This window comes from Ovis aries, chromosome 2 (genome assembly GCF_016772045.2).
Source record: "Ovis aries strain OAR_USU_Benz2616 breed Rambouillet chromosome 2, ARS-UI_Ramb_v3.0, whole genome shotgun sequence".
Classification (NCBI taxonomy): domain Eukaryota; kingdom Metazoa; phylum Chordata; class Mammalia; order Artiodactyla; family Bovidae; genus Ovis; species Ovis aries.
In genome coordinates, this window is record NC_056055.1 from 104,573,313 (window position 1) to 104,598,265 (window position 24,953).

Here is a 24,953-nt window from a genome sequence, read left to right on the forward strand (position 1 = left end):
ATGTGACTGGTGATGCGAGTAAAGTTGGATGCTGCAGAGAACAACATGGCATAGGAACCTGGAGGGTTAGCTCCACGAACCAAGGTAAGTTGGAAGTGGTCACACAAGAGATGGCAAGAATGAACATCAACACTTTGGGAACCAGTGACCCAAAATGGATGAAAACGAATTTAACTCAGATGGCCATTATATCTACTACTGGGGGCAAGAATCCTGTAGAAGAAAAGGAGGAGCCATTATAGTCAACAAAAGAGTCCAAAGTGCAGTACTTGGGTGCATCTCAAAAATCAGAGTGATCTCTGTCCCTTTCCAAGGCAAACCATTCAATATCACGGTAATCCAAGTCTATGCCCCAACAACTAATGCCAAAGAAGCTGAAATTGAACAGTTCTATGATGACCTACAAGACCTTCTAGAACTAACACCAAAAAAAAAGATGTCCTTTTCATCATAGGGGACTAAATGCAAAAATAGGAAGTCAAGAGATAGCTGGGGTAACAGGCAAGTTTGGCCTTGGAATACAAAATGAAGCAGGGCAAGGGCTAACAGAGTTTTGTCAAGAGAACGCACTGGTCATAGCAAACACCCTCTTCCAACAACACAAGAGATGACACTACACATGGACATCACCAGATGGTCAACACCGAAATCATATTGATTATATTCTCTGCAGCAGAAGATGGAGAAGCTCTATACAGGCAGCAAAAACAAGACCAGGAGCTGACTGTGGCTCAGATCGTGAACTCCTTATTGCCAAATTCAGACATAAATAGAAGAAAGAAGAGAAAACCATTCAACCATTCACATATGACCTAAATCAAATCCCTTACAATTATACAGTGGAAGTGACAAAGAGATTTAAGAGATTAGATCTGATTGAGAGAGTGCCTGAAGAACTATGGACACAGGTTCATGACATTGTATAGGACGTGGTGATCAAGACCATCCCCAAGAAAAAGAAATGCAAAAAGGCAGAATGGTTGTCTGAAGAGGCCTTACAAATAGCTGAGAAAAGAAGAGAAGATAAAGACAAAGGAGAAAAAGAAAGGTACACCCATTTGAATGCAGAGTTCCAAAGAATAGCAAGGAGAGATAGAAAGCCTCCTAAGTGATCAATGCAAAGAAATGTGGAAAACAATAGAATGGGAAAGACTAGAGATCTCTTCAAGAAAATTAGAGATACCAAGGAAACATTTCATGCAAAGATGGGCACAATAAAGGACAGAAACTGTATGAACCAGCAGAAGCAGAAGATATTAAGAAGAGGTGGAAAGAACACACAGAAGAACTATGCAAAAAAGATCTTCATGACCCAGATAACCACGATAGTGTGGTCACTCACCTAGAGCCAGACATCCTGGAGTGCGAAGACAAGTGGTCCTTAGGAAGCATTACTACAAACAAAGCTAGCGGAGGTGATGGAATTCCCGTTGAGCTATTTCAATCCTAAAAGATGATGCTTTGAAAGTGCTGCACTCAATATGCCAGCAAATTTGGAAAACTCAGCAATGGCCACAGGACTGGAAAAGATCAGTTTCATTCCTTTCCCAAAGAAAGGCAATGCCAAAGAATTTTCAAACTACCACACAATTGCACTCATCTCACATGCTAGCAAAGTAATGTTCAAAATTCTCCAAGTGAGGATTCAACAGTACATGACCCAAGAAATTCCAGATGTTCAAGCTGAATTTAGAAAAGGCAGAGGAACCAGAGATCAAATTGCCAACATCCGCTGGATCATAGAAAAAGCAAGAGAGTTCCAGGAAAACATTTACTTCTGCTTTATTGACTATGCCAAAGCCTTAAACTGTGTCGATCACAACAAACTGTGGAAAATTCTTAAAGAGATGGGAATACCAGACCACCTTATCTGACCCTGAGAAACCTGTATGCAGGTCAAGAAATAACAGTTAGAACCGGACATGGAACAATAGACTGGTTCCAAATTGGAAAAGGAGTACATCAAGGCTGTATATTGTCACCCTGCTTATTTAATTTATATGCAGAGTACATCATGCAAACTGCTGGGCTGTATGAAGCACAAGCTGGAATCAAGATTTCCAGGAGAAATCTCAATAACCTCAGATGTGCAGATAAAACCACCCTTATGGCAGAAAGCGGAAAGGAACTAAAGAGCCTTTTGATGTAAGTGAAAGAGCAGAGTGAAAAAGCTGGCTTAAAACTCAACATTCAAAAAACGAAGATGATAGCATCCAGTCCCATCACTTCATAGCTAATAGATGGGGAAACAATGACAGACTTTATTTTTTGGGGCTCTAAAATCACTGTGGATGGTGACTGCAGCCATGAAATTAAAAGACGCTTGCTCCTTGGAAGAAAAGCTATGACCAACCTAGACATCATATTGAAAAGCAGAAATATTACTTTGCTAACAAAGGTCCATCTAGTCAAACTATGGCTTTTCTAGTAGTCACATATGGATGTGAGAGTCGGACCATAAAGAAAGCTGAGCACCAAAGAATTGATGCTTTTGAACTATGGTGTTGGAGAAGACTCTTGAGAGTCCCCTGGACTGCAAGATCATCAAACCAGTCAATCCTAAAGGAAATCAGTCCTAAATATTCACTGGAAGGACTGATGTTGAAGCTGAAACTCCAATAATTTGGCCACCTGACGCGAAGAACTGACTCCTTGGTAAAGACCCTGATGCTAGGAATGATTGAAGGCAGGAAGAGAAGGAGGCGAAAGAGGATGAGATGATTGGATAGCATCACCGACTCAATGGACATGAGTTGGAGCAAGCTCCAGGAGTTGGTGATGGACAGGGAAGCCTGGCGTGCTGCAGTCTGTGGGGTCGAAAGACATGACTGGGTGACTGAACTGAGCTGAGCTGAGCATGTACTCTTGTGTATGTCTTGCATCCAAACTCATGTCTTAGTAGGGGTTCAATTCCGATGACTAAGATGATAAAAATGAAGCTGATGAGAATCAATGTTATGGAGTACGGAGGTTCCTCAAAACAATTGAGAAATAGTACTACTGTACGATCCAGCAATCCTACCTCCGGATCTGTACCCAGAGGAAATGAGAACAGGATTTTGAAGAGGTATCTGTGTTCTCCTATGTTCACTGCAGCATCTTTCACAACTGCCAAGATACGGAAACAAACTAGGTGTCCACCAGTGTTACGCACACACAATGAAATGCTATTCAGCCATTAGGAAGAAGAAAATCCTGCCATTTATGACTACACAGACAGAATTTATGGGCATTATGCTAAGTGAGATCAGACAGCCAGAGAAAGACAAACATTGCATGGAATCTACTTATACGTGGAACCTGAAAAGAAAATCAAACTCATAGAAACAGAGAATAGGAAGTGTTACCAGGGGCGGGGGAGTGGGGGAGACAGGGAGAGGTTGGTCAAAGGGTTCAGACTTTAAGCTGTATGATGAGTAAGTTCTGAGAGTCTAATGGTGACGGTAAAATAAAAAATAGAAAAATAAAACCAAGGTTGATGATGCTGATAAAGGATTAAAAAAGAAACAGGAATGGCCAAATCTGCCCTGAATCAGTCAAGGATAGTCAGAAATCTCTTGGTGGTGACTGTGTATACTGGAGACTGAAGCAAGCAGTTAAGTCAGTTCTACTTGAGCATTAGCTAGAGTCTATGAAGCCTGAATGTTCTGAACTTATCTAGAAGACTCCTGAAGTCTGCAGCAGCATTTAGTATGGCCAACTATGGTTTTCTTTTTTTGGGCTGCACTGTACATGGATCTCAGTTCCCCTACCAGGGATCCAACCAGCAGCCTCTGCAGCGGAAGCACAGAGTCTTACCCACTGAACCACCAGGGAAGCCCCATTGTGGCCAGTTGTTAAGACCAAGCTTCCAGCAGCAGTTTTGTGATCTTATGCAAGATCCATAATCGCGCTAGGACCCAGTCTTCTCGTATGTCAAATGGGAATGATAATCATTATTATATCTATCTCATGGAATTGTTGTGAGGATTAAAAGAGACAATGTATTTAAAACTCCTGGAATATAACTTATAATATTTACTAACTAAAAACACTCTTTAGCATTATTTGGTAATCCTATGAGATTTTTGTTTTGTTTCTATGACTAAACAGGCCTTTAGGATAAGTAAGCTGAGATATATATATATATTCATTCCACAAATGGTAAATAAAAAAGACACCTTAAAGGTTAATAAGTTCAAAGCCAGACTATGTGGCTTTTGTATGGATCTCTAGCAAGATTCAAGGATGTCCATTTTAATAAAAAGAACCCTGAAGGCGTTAGTCCCTCATTCCTGTCTGATTCGTTGTGACCTCATGAACTGTAGTCCGTCAGTTTCTTCTGTCCATGGGACTCTCCAGGCAAGAATACTGGAGTGGGTTGCTATGCCCTTCTCCAGGGGATCTTCCCGACTCAGGGACTGAACTCGAGTCTCCCACATTGCAGGCAGATTCTTTACTGTTTGAGCCACAGGGGAAGCCTCCTGGGTGTGGGAAAAATGAATCAAGTGCCTAGGTAGACTCTGTCCATAGCTTGTCTTCATTCTATCGATATCACTTTATGATGCTTCCAGTTATTCACCTAGCAAAAATTTACTGAGTGCCAGCCGCCATCCAGGCTGTCCACTAGGTCCCAGGGCCCCAGGGGTGAAGAAGACATTGTCCACACCCTCAAGGGACAAGCAGGCTGGACGGGGAGGCATGCATTCAGTAGAAAGGTGAAATGTCACATCATAGCGTCCTGATAAAGAGAGCCACAGCCACTCAGCAACTTCTCTGGTGGTCCAGTGGCTCAGGCTGCACACTCCCAATGCCAGGGGCCTGGGTTCAACCCCTGGTCAGGGAACTAGATCCCACATGCTGCATCTAAGAGCTACAGGCCATAGCCAAGACCCAGTGAAGCCAAATAGATAAATATATATTTTTAAGGTGAAATGCCACATGATAGGGTCATGATAAGACAGTCACAGGCCTTCAGCATACAGTGGACCATACCATGCATGTTAAGTGGTAAGCAGAAGTCATCGATAAGAGGAAATGCCCTCGTGCCTCACAACCTAGAGGAAACAGGCATCAGAACAAACCGTCAGAAGGATTAAGTGAACACTTACAGAGCGTGAAGTGCTGCCGCTGATGCATTCAGGGCTATGGACCCTGTTACACGGACCCGGAAAGGTTTTCCTGGGAAAGAGATGATTAAGCTGAGACCCAAGGCACTTCAAGGATGAAGGCAGAGAGAGGTTAGAAGAGCTTCCAGGAAAAGGAGCAGTAAATGTAAAGTTCTGGAAGGGGGAGAGGAAGGGGCTGGAGGAGAAGGAATGGCTCGAATCACAGAGGGCCTTGTAAGCCCCGTGTAGTCTCCTAGAAGGGGCTGCTCCACGGACAACCATGGAAGGTTTTGAAGCAAGAAACTGATGTAGTCCATTTTTTTCCCCACTGATATAAATGTTTAATTGCATTTTGAAATTGTGTGTCAGTAAAAATAAGAAAGCATAGAATTTTAAAAGCATGGACAGTATGACCCTATTTTAAATTTTTTTTAAATGTTCAATTTTAATTAAGTTATTTCATATTATCTATCAATTATCTTTCCATCTATCTATATACTCATAGACAATTGCCTGAATATTTCTGACATAGTTAATTTTTAAGTGTATGTGTATCTGTGTGTGCAGAGAGAGGAGTCGATATAACTCACATAAAATACTCAGAGATCCTAAGTGAGTTGCCCACAAGGTCAAAGAAGGCAGAGTCACATAGCCAAAGGGGATGATGGCTCTGTGTGGTTGGGACTTTTGGGAGCGCTCACATCTGGCCAAGACCCCCTCTCAGCCCCCAAAGAGCCAAGGGAACTGGGCAGGTACCAGTGGGGGTGGCCCCAGGACCCGAGGGCTCAACCACCAACTCCCCACAGCATCCCAGGCTTTCCCCAGGACGCTCCTGTGCATGGAGTCAGGGCTTACAGGCAGGGAGGCGGGGGCAGCGGGGAGCAGGACTCAACCTGCGGGTCACCAGCTGGGCTTCCAGGAGAGAGCGGGGCGAGGCTAACCAGAAAAGAGACTGGATCCCCACGGGTCTCCACATGTGGGGTGTTTGGGCAGTACACAGGGACACCCTTACGGAGCTGTTTTCTGTACCCAAAACTGGGTTGCACAAAACTGAAGCCACAATTCCACTGGCCAGTGCAGAAGCGGGTAGAAACCAGATCCTGGAGGGATGAGGAGTCGGTGAGGAAGCCAGCTTCTCCATGGAGAAAAATCCCCGACTATGGAAGGAAGGAGAAAAGTCGGGCTTGGGTTAGAAAGATGTAGCACCTGAGGGGCCATGTGTATGTGTACAGGAAAGCCTGAGAAGGCTCCCTGCCTGAAGGAGAACAACTTTCAAGGAGCGAGGCTAGAAATAGGAAAGGGCTCCAGGTCTCTGAGCAGCTGTTGGGGGCTGAGACCCAGAGCCCGCTGGAGAATAGGGACCAGAGAGGGAAGCTGGGAGGGCCACCCCCAGGTGGGTCTTCATGACCTCACAAAGCAGGCATCCTCAGCCCGGCATTCCCGAAGCTCCAAGGCAGTCCTGGCTAGGTCTCCTAGCAACTGGATGCAGGGCCATGGCACTCTTAACAGCCCAGGGAGTGGAAAAAGTCTTCCAACTTCAGGTGAAGAGAACACACAACTTTTAAGACAGCGTGTGCTCCGATTGGTCTAAGAGGGAGGGGTGTCCTCCCAGGGATCCCTGGACAGCTCTCCTGTCCCCGCGTGTCAGCTCGGAGGCCCGAGACAGGCGGGTGTGTGCCCAGGGAATGTGCGTGCCAGGTGTGTGCCAGGCCAAAGTTGGCCCAGTCTTTGGAGCTGGAGGGCTGTCTTCCAGGCCTGCGGTGACAGCCCCTGATGCAGCAGAGCCCACGTGGAAGGACAGAGGAGGTGGGCGTGGAGGTGCTGTGCCCGCCTACAGTCCAGGGAGGGCCTGGGAGGCCCCTGCAGCCCGTCACAGGGGTGCCACCTTCACCAGAGCCCTCGGGCCCTGTGAGCCCGTCAGGATCGTAGGCCAGTGTATGGAGGGAATATGTGTGTGGTTGTGGGTGTGGTGGGGGCTGGGGGGTGGTCTGTGTCTTTGGGGCAGAGAAGGGGGCAGATTTCACCGGTTGCTCAGAATTGTTTCTGAGGCCAAAATGCATGAGCAATGTGAACACCTGTGGACGGAGGAGAATCTAGCCTGCAGGGCCTGGGCCTCCAGCCCGTCCACAGAGGCTCTGCCGTAGAACTCAGGCAAGACCACCCCGGGCCAGCGGCGTGCACAGGTCAGCCTCTGACCGGCAGTCTCGAGCTGATGAGAGGCAGCGGGCAAGGCGCCCCCGGCTGAGGCTTCCTTCCCCGGCCCAGGACGGGTGCTTTCATCATCTTTCCTGGATTTTCCAGCCAGCTGTCCTTTCAGATGCTGACCTAGGGGTCCACAAGGGCTGTTGGGGAGGGGAGAGGATTCCCCGGGGCTGAGACAAGGCTCTGGGCTTCCCTCAAGCACTGTCTGCCATCACTTCCCCACTCCCCTCCCCCCAGGGGAGCAACACGCCTGTGTTCAGTGAATCCCCATTCATGCCACACCTTTTCTTACTCCCTGATTGAAAGGGACTTGATTCTCCTACATGTGTTGGTGATCTCTAAGAAACTTTCTAGAAAGGCCAGGTGAACTCTCAAGTAAAACAAATCCTAACCTAAAGAAAGGACTGAAAGGTACCTTAACCAGTCTCGATGTCCTAGCTTCACCAAGCAAGATGCATTCCTTCTGCTGAAGCATTGCTTCATCCAGCTTCTTCTTGGCTAGTCATTTACACTTTAGTATGAATTTCAGGGTCACATCACTATCTCCAGGCCAGTCTCAGAGGGAAGTCAAATTTTGTTTGAGGGAAGAGGATCATACTAATTCAGGACTTGAGGGCTGCTGGTGGGGTAGAAACCTGGAGCTGCAGCTGCTAGGATGAAAACTCCCAGAGGAAGGAGCAGGGCTAGAAAGGTGAGGGAAAGCTGTCCAGAAATGAAAGACTAATTCTGCCCAAGTGTACCCCTAGTCCTGGTCACTTTTCAGGATCTGGGGGTGCAGCATGGATTCCCAGTGATGATGATGTCCCGATTCCTCGGTCTCACCCTCCACCCCTCATATCACACTCTGCAGAAACCAGAAGGTCGGGAGCACCTGCGGAGACTGCTGAACTGGGAAGAGTTTGACGAGCTCAGGGACTCCCGTAGAAGCATCCTGCTGGACACCCTCTATGAAAGCATCATCTTCGCTGTGGGCAAAGGCTTCCCATGGGGGGAGGTGGCGCAGGTGGTCAAGTTCACGGAAGAGCTGCTCAAGGAAACCAAAGGTACAGGGCAGGAGTCAGTGAGGCCTGGGGAGGGCTCACAGCCATAGCGGCCCTCCAAAGAGCCTGGAGCTACTTGCTTTCTTTCCCTGGCATTTAGCCTCTTCCTATGGCCCCAAAGAGGGCCCTGTCCAGACTTTCTGGAAAGTGGAACAAACAGAATGTCCTTGCTGAGTCTTGGTCCTGATCGCTCTGGTGGGAACTCTTGCCCCACGCCAAGCTATTCACAAAACAACCACGGGTGTTTGTTTTTTTCGGTCAGTCATTTACACTTTAGTATGAACTACATTGGGTTTCCCTGGAGGCTCAGTGGTAAAGAATCCACCTGCCAATGCAAGAGACATAAGAGACACAGGTTCGATCCTTGAGTTGGGAAGACTCCTGCAGACGGAAGTTTCAAGCCAGTCCAGTATTCTTGCCTGGGAAATCCAATGGACAGAGGAACCTGGTGGGCTACAGTCCATGGGGTTGCAAAGAGTCAGTTACAACTTAGCAAATAAACAACAACAATGAACTTCATCATTAAACCTATCTCTCTGGGGCAGCTAGTTGAGAGTAGGGTCCAAGAGAAGTCAATTTTTGTTTTAGAAAAGAGAGAAGGAATAATAATAACTCAGAATTTTTGTTTTGGTCTTGCTTAACTTAAATGTGTCACTATTCTGCTTAAAAGCCTTCACTGAATTTCCATTGTATTCCCGAGAGACTGCAAATTGTTCCCAGCGTCCGTTTTTGCTCTGCTGAATGTCTTGGAGGAATCCTCTACAGATGTCAGCTTGCTGGCAGGGATGGGGGAACCAGAGTCAGGTTGCGGAAAGAGCATCTCTCCCACCCCTACCCTGTGCTGGGCTTCAGAAGAAGAGGGTAAGCATCTCTTGCTGTGATCCACAGCGCGAGGCGGTGTGGCCACAACATCCCACTCCTCGTCTGAGATGCAGATTCATTCATTAAGCAGGTACATGGAGCATCCCCTCCATAACCACCACTGTAGTAATATTCAACCAAGAATCATCAGTAGGTGCTAAAGCCAGTGGCTGAATGCTCGATGGGAAATAGGATATTACTCTGAGGAAGTCTCCCCACAACGTCATTACTGATGGCAAAGGGGAAAAGAATACTTTTAGGGTGAGGGAGCCTGGTGGACACCTCCTTAATCAATGTTCCATCAGTAAGAGGACACAGATTATCGAGCCACCCAATGGGATGCAAAAGAAGCAGCCAGCATCCTTCTGTGATGTTCTAGCAGAGACAGAGAGCCTGACATCATCAGGAAAACACTTCCAATTAAGAGCACTACACAAAGTCTCTCTCCCATAAGCTTCAAAGCACAGAGGGCATGAGAACCAAGGAAAGACAGAGGAACTTCTCCAAACTGAAAGACACTGGGGCACGTGTCCACTAAACGTGACAGGTGGACCCGATTTGGGTCCTTTTGCTGTAAAAAATGTCACAGGGACAACTGGAGAACCTTGGGTCAGGTCTGGGTATTGGACACTAGTGGTGTGCTGAGGGTGATCTCTGGACGCTGGTGGTGGTGGTTGTGAATGTCCTTGTGTAGGAAATGGACACAAAAAGAGCCTGGTTGATGGGGCATTAAGTGGATCACTTGTTCTTTAAGTAGTTCAGGAAATTTTTCTTTGTACTAGTTTTTTCTAGCTTCATTGAGCTATAATTGACATACAATATTGTATAAGGTATGCAACATGGTTTGATAGACGTATATACTGTGAAATAATCAGCATAATAAGTTTAATGAACACCACCTCACCTGGTTTTTTTCTTGGGATGAGAATTTTTAAGGTCTACTCTCTTGGCAACGTTCCAATACACAATATGCTGTTGTTCATTATAGTCCTCATGGTTTACATTATACCCTCAGGTCTTAGTTATCTTATAACTGGACGTTTGTACCTTGGGCCACCTCCACCTATTTCACCCATGCGCCAACCCATGGCTTCTGGCAACCACTTATCTTTACTATTTCCATGATGAAGTTCAGGGCCTTTTTGATTCCACATGTAAGTGAAATCACCGTATTTGTCTTTCTCCAACTTTTCTCACTTGACACATAATGACCTCAAAGCTCATCACATTGTTACGAAGGCTGTGGTTTCCTTCTTTTATGGCTGAATGATATTCGTCTATGTGTGTGCACGCGTGTATACCTATGCATGCAAATATGTATATACACCCACATATATATAGTGTATAGTCACATTTTCTTTATCTATTTGTCTGCCATGTGATGCATGGGTTATTTCCGTATCTTGGCTACTGCGAATAATGCCGCAGCGAATATGTGTTAGTGTTAGTCACTCAATCATGTCCAACTCTTTGCTACCCCATGGACGGTAGCCCACCAGGTGATTCTGCAGAATTTTCCAGGCAAGAATATTGGAGTGGGTAGTCATTCCCTTCTCCAGGGGATCTTCCTGATCCAGGAATTGAACCCAGGTCTCCTGCATTGCAGGCAGCTTCTTTACCATCTGAGCCACCAGGGAAGCCCACAGCAAACATGGGGGTCAGATATCTCTTCGAGAGTGATTTCATTTCCTTTGACTATGTACCCAGAAATGGGACCACTGTATCATGTGGTACCTTTGTTTGTACTTTGTTGAAGAATAGATTCAAGGGATTAGATCTGATAGACAGAGTGCCTGAAGAACTATGGATGGAGGTTCGTGACATTGTACAGGAGACAGGGATCAAGACCATCCCCAAGAAAAAGAAATGCAAAAAAGCAAAATGGCTGTCTGAGGAGGCCTTATCAATAGCTGTGAAAAGAAGAGAAGCGAAAAGCAAAGGAGAAAAAGAAAGATACACACATTTGAATGCAGAGTTCCAAGGAATAACAGGAGCAATAAGAAAGCCTTCCTCAGTGATCAATGCAAAGAAATAGAGGAAAATAGTCAAATGGGAAACACTAGAGATCTCTTCAAGAAAATTAGAGATACCAAGGGAACATTTCATGCAAATATGGGCACAATAAAGGACAGAAATGATATGCACCTAAGAGAAGCAGAAGATAGGCAAGAATACACAGAAGAAGCATACAAAAAGATCTTCATGACCCAGATAATCACAATGGTGTGATCACTCACCTAGAGCCAGACATCCTGGAATGTGAAGTCAAGTGGGCCTTAGGAAGCATCACTACCAAAGATAGAGGAGGTGATGGAATCCCAGTTGAGCTATTTCAGCTCCTGAAAGATGGTGCTGTGAAAGTGCTGCACTCAATATGCCAGCAAATTTGGAAAACTCAGCAGTGGGCACGGGAGTGGAAAATGTCAGTTTTCATTTCAATCCCAAAGAAAGGCAATGCCAAAGAATGCTCAAACTACCGCACAATTGCACTCAGCTCACACGCTAGTGAAGTAATGCTCAAAATTCTTCAAGCCAGGCTTCAACAGTACATGAATCAAGAAATTCCAGGTGTTCAACCTGGTTTTAGAAAAGGCAGAGGAACCAGAGATCTAATTGTCAACATCCATTGGATCATGAAAAAAGCAAGAGAGCTCCAGAAAAACATCTATTTCTGCTTTATTAACTATGCCAAAGCCTTTGACTGTGTAGATCACAACAAACTTTGGAAAATTCTTCAAGAGATGGGGATACCAGACCACCTGACCTGCCTCTTGAGAAATGTATATGCTGGTCAAGAAGCAACAGTTAGAACTGGACATGGAAAATGGACTGCTTCCAAATCAGGAAAGCAGTACGTCAAGGGTGTATATTGCCACTCTGCTTATTTAACTTCTATGCAGAGTACATCATGAGAAACGCTGGGCTGGAGGAAGCTCATGCTGGAATCAAGATTGCCAGGAGAAATATCACTAACCTCACATATGCAGATGACACCACCTTTATGGCAGAAATCGAGGAAGAACTAAAGAGCCTCTTGATGAAAGTGAAAGAGGAGAGTGAAAAAGTTGACTTAAAGCTCAATGTTCAGGAAACTAAGATCATGGCATCTGGTCCCATCACTTCATGACAAATAGATGGGGAAACAGTGGACACAGTGGCTGACTTTATTTTGGGGGGCTCCAAAATCACTGCAGATGGTGACTGCAGCCATGAAATTAAAAGACACTTGCTCTTTGGAAGAAAAGTTATGACCAACCTAGATAGCATATTAAAAAGCAGAGACATTACTTTGTCAACAAAAGTCCATCTTGTCAAAGCTATGGTTTTTCCAGTAGTTTTGTATGGATGTGAGAGTTGGACTATAAAGAAAGCTGAGTGCTGAAGAATTGATGCTTTTGAATTGTGGTGTTGGAGGAGACTCTCGAGAATCCCTTGGACTGCAAGGAGATCCAACCAATCCATCCTAAATGAAATCACTCCTGGGTGTTCATTGGAAGAACTGATGCTGAAGCTGAAACTCCAATACTTTGGTCACCTGATGTGAAGAACTGACTCATTTGAAAAGACCCTCATGCTGGAAAGATTGAAGGTGGGAAGAGAAGGGGACAGAGGATGAAATGGTTGGATGGCATCACCGACTCAGTGGACATGAGTTTGAGTAAACTCCAGGAGTTGGTGATGGACAGGGAGGCCTGGTGTGCTGTGGTTCATGGGGTTGCAAAGAGTGGGACACGACTGGGCAACTGAACTGACTGAACTGACTGATGGTAGGTATGCTGAACATCTGTTCATGTACCTGTCGTCCACCTGTATGTTTTCTTTGGGAAAAAGTATATTCAAGTACTTTCCCCATTTTTACTTGGATTATTTGAGTGTTTACTGTTGAATTGTATGATTTCTCAATATATTTCGGGTACTAACTCCTTATCAGACATATGATTTGCAAATATTTTTCCTATTCTGTAGGTTGCTTTTATTTATTTAAATATTTATTGTGATGATATTGGCTTTTTTTTTTTTTTGGCTGATCTTAGTTCCCCAGCCAGGAATCAAACCCATGCCCCCTGCGTTGAAAGCACAAAGCCTTAGCCACTGGGCCATCAGGGAAGTCTCTTTAGGTGGCCCTTTTCATTTTGTTGGTCATTTCTTTCACCGTGCAGAAGCTTTCAGTTTGATGTAGTCCCCCTTGTTGGTTTTTGCTCTTGTTGCCTTTACTTTTGGTGTCATACCCCAAAAATTATTTGTTAAGATTAATGTCAAGGAGCTTTCACCTGTTTTCTTTTAGGATTTTTATGATTTCAGGTTGTACTATTTTTTAATAGACTTTCTTTTAGAGTAGTTTTATGTTCCCAGTAAAATAGAGCAGAAGGTACAGAGATTCCCCACAGAAACCCTGCCTTCCCCAACCCACACTCGCAGCATTTCCCATTATCAACACCCCCCTCCAGAGAGGGTACATGTGTTCTAATTGATGAACCGACATTGACACGTGATTATCATTCAAGTTCACACTTTACATTGTGGTTCGCACCTGGTGTTATTTCTCCCGGCAATCTTGATTCCAGCTTGTGTTTCTTCCAGTCCAGCATTTCTCATGATGTACTCTGCATAGAAGTTAAATAAGCAGGGTGGCAATATACAGCCTTGACGTACTCCTTTTCCTATTTGGAACCAGTCTGTTGTTCCATGTCTAGCTCTAACTGTTGCTTCCTGACCTGTATACAGATTTCTCAAGAGGCAAGTCAGGTGGTCTGGTATTCCCATCTCTTGAAGAATTTTCCAGTTTATTGTGATCCACACAGTCAAAGGCTTTGGCATAGTCAATAAAGCAGAAATAGATGTTTTTCTGGAACTCTCTTGCTTTTCCAGTGATCCAGCAGATAATGGCAATTTGATCTCTCATTCCTCTGCCTTTTCTAAAACCAGCTTGAACATCAGGAAGTTCATGGTTCACGTATTGCTGAAGCCTGGCTTGGAGAATTTTGAGCATTACTTTACTAACGTGTGAGATGAGGGAAATGTGTGGTAGTTTGAGCATTCTTTGGCATTGCCTTTCTTTGGGATTGGAATGAAAACTGACCTTTTCCAGTCCTGTGGCTACTGCTGAGTTTTCCAAATTTGCTGGCATATTGAGTGCAGCACTTTCACAGCATCATCTTTCAGGATTTGATGAAATTCAGATATGCAGATGACACTACCCTTGTGGCAGAAAGTGAAGAACTAAAGAGCCTCTTGATGAAAGTGAAAGAGGAGAGTGAAAAGTTGGCTTAAAGCTGAACATTCAGAAAACTAAGATCATGGCATCTGATCCCACACTTCATGGCAAATAGATGGGGAAACAGTGGAAACAGTGGCTGACTTTATTTTTCTGGGCTCCAAAATCACTGCAGATGGCGATTGCAGCAATCAAATTTAAAAAACGCTTACTGCTTGGAAGGAAAGTTATGACCAACCTAGATAGCATATTAAAAAGCAGAGACATTACTTTGCCAACAAAGTTCTGTCTAGTCAAGGCTATGGTTTTTCCAGTGGTCATGTGTGGATGTGAGAGTTGGACTGTGAAGAAAGCTGAGCCCCCAAGAACTGATGCTTTTGAACTGTGGTGTTGGAGAAGACTCTTGAGAGTCCCTTGGACTGCAAGGAGATCCAACCAGTCCATCCTAAAGGAGATCAGTCCTGGGTGTTCATTGGAAGGACTGATGTTGAAGCTGAAACTCCAATACTTTGGCCACTTGATGCGAAGAACTGACTCATTTGAAAAGACCCTGATGCTAGAAAGATTGAAGGCAGGAAGAGAAGGGGATGACAGAGGATGAGATGGTTGGATGGTATCACCGACTCAATGGACATGGGTTTGGGTGGACTCCGGGAGTTGGTGATGGACAGGGAGGCCTGGCGTGCTGTGGTTCATGGGGCCGCAAAGAGTCAGACACAACTGAGCAACTGAACTGAACTGAACTGGTGTTATGCATTCTCGGGTTTTGACCGATGTGTCGTGGCAAGTATCCATCATTGCAGTATCATAGAGAAAGCTTTCACTACCCTAGGAATTCTCCAAGTTGAATCATCCTCCTTCCCTCCCCCTCAACCAGTAGAAAGTAGATGTTTCCTCTGCCTCTGTAGGTTTTGCCTTTTGTCATTTAGTTGGAATCCTACAGTCTGTCGCCTTTTCAGATTGACAACTTTCACAAGTAATATGCATTTTAGTTTCCTCCATGTCTTTACATGGCAGGATAGTTCATTTAAGGACTGAATAATATTCCATTGTCTGGATGTATCACAGCTGATGTGTCCATTCACCTACTGAAGGATGTCTTGCACCTCAGCATCCAGTCCTAGCCTCTCTTCACCGCCTCCTTGTCCACCAGCCTTCCTAACCTATCTCCATCTCTCAACCAGTTCACTGCTTTCACATCGTGCATCCGTTCACTAAACCGCACCGTGATTCTTTTCAGACACAAATAAAATCCCATCAGTCCTCTACTTCAAGCCACTCAGTGTTCCTATGGAATATCTTACGTGCACTTGATGCAGCCCTTTCTTTTTATTTCTGGGGCGGTCAGGTGGGCACCCTTCCGTGTCTGTCCTCCAGGCCAGCATGCCAACCCAGTGATCACAGCCCAAAGGCTGAAGCAAGACGTGCAGCGCTCAGGGGCTGGTTTCAGGGATCCTTAGGAAATTTCATCCCGCCGCAGACAACCCCCCGCCCTTTGGAGCCTTCCTGGCATCCCTCTGGATCCCCCTCCCCGCTGCTCACAGCGATGCCTGGGTACCAGGTTCAGCCTTGTGGTTTGAGCTCTGTTGTGGCTCAAGGCCAGAACAAACAGTGATGAGCAGGAGAAGAATGTCAGCCCCAAGCAGGTGGGAACTCGGGCTCTTTCAAGTTTCCATCAGAGCCTTCCACAGGCTGAGCCCTTGAGAAACAGCCGACGATGATGCAAACCCGACTTCAAACCGAGGAGATTAGATCACTCTGGCGCTTGCAGTATTTCTGGCTAATGTATACCTTGCCAATACACGATCTATCTATGTCTCTAGACTCCTAAACCTCAGAGTTACTAGGAGACTTAGCGATCAGAAAACTCAACTCCCTCTACGGAAGGGACTCCCCCTCAACAAGCCAGCAAGGCTTTCCTAGCTTCTGATGGCACTGTAAAGCAACAGGGAGCTCCTTCCTTCTGAGGAAGTTCATTCCTTTGAACAGCCACTCTCGTTATTAGAAATTCTCGTATCTAGTTACACCCTCCTCGGACACCTTCTATTAATACTCACATGCCCAAAGCCTGTCCTCTAGAAGCAGTGGGTGGGCCCTGCAAATACTTAATGGCCTTCATATACTCTGATAATCGTGTCTTCACATGTCGACTGGACAACTCCAAGTGCATTTTATCATTTTTATCATTCTTACCACGATGTCATTTCTATAGACCCTTCCACCCCATGGGTGTCCCCGGTGTCTCAGATGGTAAAGAATCTTCCTGCAATGCAGGAGACCTGGGTTTGATCCGTGGGTTAGGAAGATCCCCTGGAGAAGGGAATGGCTACCCACTCTAGTATTCTTACCTGGAGAATTCCATGGACAGAGAAGCCTGGTGGACTACAGTCCATGGGGTCACAAAGAGTTGGACAGGACTGAGTGACTAACACTTTCACTTTCCTTCCTCTACCCCACCTCTTCATCCTGGCCCCTCTCTTGCTGCTCTTCTCTGAACATCCTTGTGTTTGTTAATGTCATTCTCAAAATATGGCATCCAGATCCCAACACAATACAACCGGCGATTTGACCGGTGCAGTGATGAGGGATATTATCATCTCCCTTATCCTGGTGGCAATGCTCCTGTTTCTATAGCTTATGGGCACATTTACTTTGTCAGCATCAATGTCACAGTCATAGTGGGCAGGCAGTGCACCGCCCATAGTTGTGTTCCCCATCCTGCCTTTGCACTTGGCGATATGGAATGCACATGCAGGACTTTACAATCATCCCCACTGATTCCATTTGTCACTGTTGACCCGTCTTTTCCTCCTTCTGGCAGCTTTTAAATCTTGATCCTGGGACATCCAGCTTACAAGATCTTCCTCTTATTTTTAAATCCGCTCAAAGTTTGTGAAACTTGGTTATTACAAATATCAAGTAGGAACACGCTCTTGGGAGGGCTCCCAGTGCCTGAAATTGGACTCGTTGAAGCTATAATTCACCTGGAGGCTCCGAGCCCAGACGGAAGACTCAAATCCTAGTTCAGTCCCTTGTAGGACGCGTGGTCCTAGGCAGCCACACCACCACTGAACCTCTGATTACACATCAAAAGGGAAAAAATGAAAAAGAGCACCCAATTTGTAGGACTGAGGTTATGAAGATGAAGCCCCCAGCGTGGCTCTTGGTACATGGAGGGGCTCGGTGAGGACTGGCTCTTATTTTCAGGAGGGACCACAGGGACAAAGACCCAGAGACTCGAGGTGGGTGATGTGATTCTGAGATGGCCTGATCAAGCGCGGCCAGGTATGCTTCATGCGGAACCTGCTTCTCATCAGCCTCCAAACATACCGAAGTCATCAGCCCTTTCTTAGGAGCAGCAGAGATGGTCCCGAGACCCTTTCTCCTCAGATGCATCAGAAGAAAAGGGGCAGGACAATGGGCAGAGGACCTGAGGTAAAGCAAACAGCAGACTCACCCCTGAAGTGGGGGTGCAAGGAAGGAGGCAGAAAAGACGGCCCCGGGGAACTGACCCGCCAGGAGTGTCAACTTGGCTGGCTCCGGGCTTGGAGGGTGCAGACAGTGGGCTGCAGCAGGGAACCCCACAGGTGGGAGCCACCCTACAACTCTGCCTCCTGAGCTGGGCCCACGCCCTCGAGCCCTGCCACAGCACCAACCAGACGATATCTGCCACTCCAGAAGGCAGCCAGGCCAGCCCAGACATCAGCTATGTCCTTACGTACTGCCTCCCAGAACCCCATCCCAGGACACTCAAGGGCATGAACAAGCACCTCAGTCCTCCGAAGCTGGGAGTGCCTTCCACCCCAGGGCACTCCTTCTCACTCTGCATCAGCTCCAGGCCCAGTCTGGGCCTGGCCAAAGGCCGCGCAGCAGAACCAGGAGGCACCGAACTCTCCAGTCCGTAGACCTGGGCTCAAGCCCATCTCCAGCATGTATTGCTGTGCAGCCTTGAAAGCATCAGTTTACCTCTCTGGGCTTGCAGTTCCTAACCTCTAAAACGAGGGCCATAAGAGTTCCAACTCACAGTCGGGTTGGAAAAAGACACAGGCCTGCAGAGGATGATAGCGTGCAGACAGGAAGTGCTTGGCAAAGGCCAGCCCCCCAACCAGGCGTGGAGGTGAAGCGGGTCACACAGCAGAGACTGGTGGTCCGGGACCAGAAGTTGCTGCACGCTTCCCCCCATCCCCACCCCTGAGAGTGGGGGGCTTGCTGCCTGGCCCATATCTTGTCTCCTCCTTCCCTGCAGGCAGGACTGCAGCTGGGTTCAAGTCAGGGGCCGGGGGAAGGGAGGTCCAGACTGGCCTGTTAGACAGCTGCCCTGCCCGTGGCACACAGGCGAGGAGACCCCAGTACTCAGCACTCATTCCCCTTGTTAGGGGACCCAGGCCTTGAGGGGCAGGCAGACCAGATTCCAAATGAGCCATAGTCCTTCTCACCTCCTGCCTCATCTCATCTCCTGCCTGCCTCCTGCCCCCAGGCCTGGCCCACCCATCACAGGTTGTGGGTGTGAGATGCCAACAGCCAGGGTTCTCACTGGCTATCAGCTCACCTTCAAGCTTCTGTTTCGGCTAAAGTCCACACTGGGCTGTCACTCTTCTTGGAAGGTAGCTTCTCTGAGGGTGATTTTGTTTGTTTGTTTTTGTTTAGTTAATCCGGGGCTGTGGTGGTTGAGTTCTGTTTGCAGACAAGGTAACAAAGTTGGCCGGCAGCCTCTAAGGAGGGTCATGTTTGCACAACAGTGATTCAGAGCTCCGCCAGGCTGGCCGCCAGCTCAGCTTATCTCCAGGCCCAATCGGGGCCCCAGAACCGAGAGGGAAAGGGTGGCCCTTTATTCAAAAGCAGAAGCTGATTCCGCTCCGGCAAACGGCTCGCCGGCATGTTCGGGTCTCAGCTCCAAGCCAGAAGAAAGAGTCCTTGTGTTGGCCCCTCCTCAACCAGGCTCCGGGAAGCCCCGGGCAGATCCTATCCTGCTATGTCCTTGGGGCCCAGGGTGAAGTCACCGCTCTCAGCGCAGAGGGACAGAAGCCTGCCAGCTCCGGCCTGGTGGGAGGAAACCGCAGGAAGTGGCAGATTTTGCACACTCTACCTCAGCTCCAGGAGAGGAGTGGGGAGAGATACTGGGGCATTTGGGGACCTCAGGGAGCTGCAGAGATGCAGGGTGCTGGGGAGACCCCAAGCTTCCTAACTCCAGTGGGTCCATAGCAGCAGAGGGGGGAGCAGGGAGCAGCCTCCTTCGACTCAGGCTTCGCTCCACGGGAAACTGAGGGCTGGAGGCACCTGAGCTCACCCGGGACCTGGGGACACCTGCCCAGCACCCCTGGAGCCACTTTGCAGCTTCTGCCTCTTGGCATCATCAACGTCTGGTGAGCACCGGCCTCCTCTGCACAGCTGGGCTGGGGAACACCTCTTTCCTGCTGACCTGGTCCCCAAGTCATGAGTCTGGGAGGCAGTGGGCCTTGACGACCAGTCAGTGGAGGCAAGAGGTGACCAGGCAAGGGTCCAGTGAACTGTCCATGGCCCCGGCATCTGTGATCCCACCCACGGCAACTCCTGACTCTCCAGGAAATGTCATCCAGGCAGCTGCAGGGTGGCGGGAGGGGGCAATGACTCCCCCAAGCTCCCTGCACGAATGCTCCCTCCCAGCGCACTCACAGCCATGCCCAGGAGCCACCCCGCCAGCCCCTGAGCATCCGCCCACGTGGGGGAACCTCCAGTGACTCAGGACCAGCGCCGCAGAGAGCAGGTGCCCCCTGCCTTCCTGAGAGCCTGTCAGTCTAGCGGCTTTCTCCTGGGCAGCCCAAGCACCACACCCCTCGGACTAAACCCTTGGAGACAACTTTGCTGATGGAGAATGGACGTTCCCACAGAGGGCACTAATTAAGATCTTAGGAGACCATCTCTTGGGGCAAAGAGGCAACTCTTCTTTTTTCTTAACTTTTTATTTTGTATTGGCATACAGTCAATTAATAATGTTGTGACAGTTTCAGGTGTACGGGGAAGGGACTCAGACATACATACACATGTATCCTTTCCCCCTCAACCCCCCTCCCATCCAGGCTGCCACGTAATGTTGAGCAGAGTTCCCTGTGCTATATACGCTAAGTTCTTGTTGGTTATCCATTTTAAATACAGCAGTGTGTACATGTCCATCTCAAACTCCCTACCAAAGGGCAGCTCTATCCCAGAGATCTTCCCCTGAGTGTATTCATTTGCTCAGACTACTGTAACAAAGTTCCCCACACTGGGCGGCTTCAATGACAGAAGTGTATTTTCTCTAGTTCTGGAGGTTGGAAGTCCAGCATCGAGGGGTGAGCAAGACTGCGCTCTTCCAAGGCCTCTCGGGCTTTGCCGATGGCCATCTCCTCACTATATACCGCACGCGGCCTTTCTTGTGTGTGTCTGTGCCCTAATCTCTTCTTGTAAACACATCAGTCATAGCCGATTAGGGCCACCCTCATGACCTCATTTAAACTTAATTACCTCTGTAAAGACCCTGTCTCCAAGTACAGGCCTATTCTGGGGTCCTGGGGGTGAGGACTTCCGCGAATGGCTAGGGGTGGGGGAGACACTGAGTTAATACAGCCCATGATGCTGAGACCGCCAGGTGGGGCTGAACCGGTCAGCCCGCCAGAAATCAAGGTGCCACTGGAACATTTCCTGGGAGGCTGCACCTGCTGCAGAGGAAGGAACAGAAATCTCAGCGGTTTCACATGTAGCATCTGTCAGCCTCGCTGTGACCTTGTGTCAGAGACATTGTTTGTTTTAATTGGAGTGTGATTGCTTTACAGTGCTGTGTTAGTTTCTGCTGTATAATGAAGTGAATCAGCTCTATATACATATATCCCCTCCTTCTTGAACCTCCCTCCCACCCACCCCTCCAGGTCATCACAGAGCTCGGAGCTGAGCTCCCTGGGCTCTGCCGCAGCATCCCACTAGCTCTAGGTTTTACACATGGTAGTGTCTAGAGTAAATCCTGACCTCCTTATTCATCCCGCCCTACCTTTCCCCATCCCGAATCCACACGTCTAGTCTCTACGTCTGTGTCTCTAGTCACGGCCTGCAAAAAGGTTCATCTGTACCGCTTTTCAGATTCCACATATGTGCGATATTTGTTTTTCTCTTTCTGACTTACTTCACTCTGTGTGACAGTCTCTAGGTCCATCCATGTCTCGACAAATGACCCAATTCCGTCCCTCTTTATGGCTGAGTAGTGTGCCATTATATATTTGTACTACATTTTCTTTATCCATTCATCCGTCAATGGGCATTTAGGTTGCCCCCTGACTTGGCTGTTGTAAGTAGTGCTATGATGAACATTGGGGTGCATGTGTCTTTTTGAATCATGGTTTTCTCGGGGTATATGTCCAGGAGTCAGACTGCACCCTCAGCATCAGCTGATGTGTTCTGGCATGGATGTGCTCCCTGTGTGGGGTGGGGGTGGTACTAGTGTCCTTGGGACCAGACTTCTGGCCCTTTGGAGTGATCCCCTGCCCTACCTCTAACTTCCCATGTCTTTCTTCGGTTGGTTGGAGATTTTGGTTGGTCTCTGAGTCCCCATTGGCAGAGGGGACAAAGAATGGTATGAAGTCACCAAATATTAGTCTTGGTACAGTGCCCTGTCCCTGAGACAGTGAGATTACATGGTCGTTTTCACCTTGAGGTGATGAAGAGCATGAGGATGAAGATCCAAAGTCAGCGGCCCTTCACCAAACTTGAGGCGGCTGCAGGAGGCCCCCACCTCACCCTAGAATGTGGGACTGTGAGCTTGGTGGAGATCACCATGGCCGCTTAGAATCAAAAGGACCCCAAAAGTCACCTGATTCAAGCCTCCCTCCCTCCCACCACCACCACATACTCGTTATTCAGGACTTCTCTTCCCAGCTAACTGCCTGCTCACTCCTCCACTGATAAAGCTCTCACTTCTAGAAAGTTCTCCCTGCTGCTGGACTGAAATCTGTCTCTCCGAGGCTTCCATCTGATGGCTCCTGTTCTGACCTCTGAACCTTTCCAAGTCAGCTTAATCCTTGCTCTGCTCACTCAGCCATCCTCCAGCCAGCACAGGCAGAGCTCTGCACCAGTGGGTGGGGAAGAGCAAGCATCCACTCAGCAGTCGTGATGCACAGGCTCTCCGCATGGATCATCTCATTTAATGTTCACACCGAGCTCGGTTGGGTGGGTACTATTGTCCCCATTTCACAATGATGCAACTGAGGTTCAGAGAAGTTAGGTAACTTGCAAATCGTCACACAGCGAAAAACAATACCAGCGTTAACCTTGAGATTGCCTGGCACCAGAGTCTGTCCTTTCTGCCAAAGCTATTTAGCAGTAGCCAACTTCTCGAGGACTAGGGGTGAAGGATGGTGAAGGATTATTTGATGAGCAGAAAAGGCAAGAGGACCACTGTGGACAAAGAGAAGAGCTTAGGCAAAAGCTCATAACAATCTTTAAAATATCTGATCCTGTGTTTGCTCCTTGAGTTGCAAGAAAGTGAACAGGAAAGAAATCTCTAAAAGGACAACAAAATTTTTCTAAATCTTAATGTATGGATAGATTTTTCCTTTAATGTGGCTATTGGTTTTTCTTTAAGATAAACACAAAAATTTAGTGAATGGGGGGAAACATTAAGGCACTCACTCAAAAAATTAAACATAGAATTACCCCATCCATAGAATTACCTATGTTCCAGCAATTCCACTCTGGGGATACATCCAAAAGAAGTGAAAGCAGGGACTGGAACAGATATTTGTACCCCCACGTTCATAGCAGCAGTGGCCAGACAGTGGAAGTAACCCATCAACAGACGAATGGATAAACAAAATGTGGTCTATACATAACATAGAATATTATTCAGCCTTTACAAGAAAGGAAATTCTGATACAGGCTTCAGTATGGATGAACTTTAAGGACCTTCTACTAAAGGAAAGAAACCAATCACAAAAAGACAAATACTGTATGATTCCACTTATATAAGGTCCGAAGAGTTGACTCATTGGAAAAGACTCCAGTGCTGGGAGGGATTGGGGGCAGGAGGAAAAGGGGACGACAGAGGATGCGATGGCTGGATGGCATCACCGACTCGATGGATGTGAGTCTGAGTGAACTCCGGGAGTTGGTGATGGACAGGGAGGCCTGGCGTGCTGCAACTCATGGGGTCGCAAAGAGTTGGACGCGACTGAGCGACTGAACTGAACTGAACTGAGGGTGATCAAATCTGTAGAGACAGAAAATAGAAAAGGATTTGCGGGGGACTGTGAGGAAGGGAAATTGGAAGGTAGTGTTTAATGGATACAGTTTCAGTTCTGCAAGATGAAAAACGTCCTGGAGGCGGGTGGTGGTGATCGTTCCACAATGACAATGGACTTAATGCCACTGAACTGTACACATAAAAATGGTTTAGAAGGCAAATTTTATGTTATGTGTATTTTACCACAATAAAATTAAAATTAAGAAGTTCTAGTGGAAGTACTATAGTTCTGTGGAGTCCATGTCTTCTGTTCACCTTAAAAATACCCCAGTAGCGGAGGCACACTTCTTGGAGCTGGAGAACCTGGGTTTGAGTCCTGATTCTGCTTGCAAACACTAAACCTCTATTTCCTCATCTGTTAAATGGCAGCAATTAACTCTTTCATATGTTGATTGTGACCAATTAAATAAATTGATGGATAATTAAATGCTTTAAACCTATAAAGTAGCACACCCGTGCAGGCTGGCTTTATTATTATTTACTAAGAGCTGAATACTGGGCAGCAACTACATGTCCGGAGCTTTTTGGAAAGATCCTTTGGAAATGAGAAATCTAGGCCTTTCCAGCAGGTACTGAGAAGTGCACAGTAGCAGGGAGAGAAGAGAACACTCCAGAGATCTGGGGAGAGCTGTGAACTATTGGGTCCTCATTACATGGTCTGACCAGAAGGGTTGCCTCTTCTGTTCTCTGCAACCCTCTAGCTGGAGACAGCCAACTCCCAGCCATCCTTTGCCCTTAGCAGCCGGTGTGGCCAGGAGAGAAAGCACATCAGCATCCCATGCCCCACCCCCAGCAAGGAAGAGAGAGTCTCCAGGTAAAGACCTAGGAGAGAGTGGATTGAGGAAAACCAGCCTCTAGGAGTCTGCGGAGTCCTTGGGGAAGACAGGTTTGTCCTGGAACAGCCCCCAGGGAGTGGGGATGCGTGGAATCGTCACGATGACAATGATGACAACCATATGACTCAATGAGTGCCACTGTATACCAGGGTTTCCCAGGTGGCATTAGTGGTAAAGAACACACGCCTGCCAATGGAGGAGATGTAAGAGACACAGGTTCGATCCCTGGGTCAGGAAGATCCCCTGAAGGTGGGCATGGCAACCCACCCCAGTATTCTTGCCTGGGAGAATCCCATGGACAGAGGAGCATGTCAGGCTACAGTCCATAGGGTCGCAAAGAGCTGGACACAACTGAAGTGAAGTATGCACGCACGCACTGTGTACCAAGCACTGTGGGAGCTCCGTCCCTTATGCTCACATCTAACCCTACGAGTTAAACGCTTTTACTGCCTCCATTTTACAGATGAG

At 47.4% G+C, this 24,953-nt stretch overlaps 1 protein-coding gene across 1 annotated transcript in view; it reads left to right on the top strand.

Moving 5' to 3' along the window:
• Positions 1-6,580: 6,580 nt before the first annotated feature.
• C2H8orf74 (chromosome 2 C8orf74 homolog) overlaps positions 6,581-24,953 on the top strand; it is a 28,799-nt gene continuing 10,426 nt past the window's right edge. The window contains exons 1-2 of the mRNA XM_004004445.5: positions 6,581-6,628; positions 8,140-8,332. Of these exons, the coding sequence (XP_004004494.4) occupies positions 6,581-6,628; positions 8,140-8,332 (241 nt within the window). The remainder of the gene's footprint in view (positions 6,629-8,139; positions 8,333-24,953) is intronic.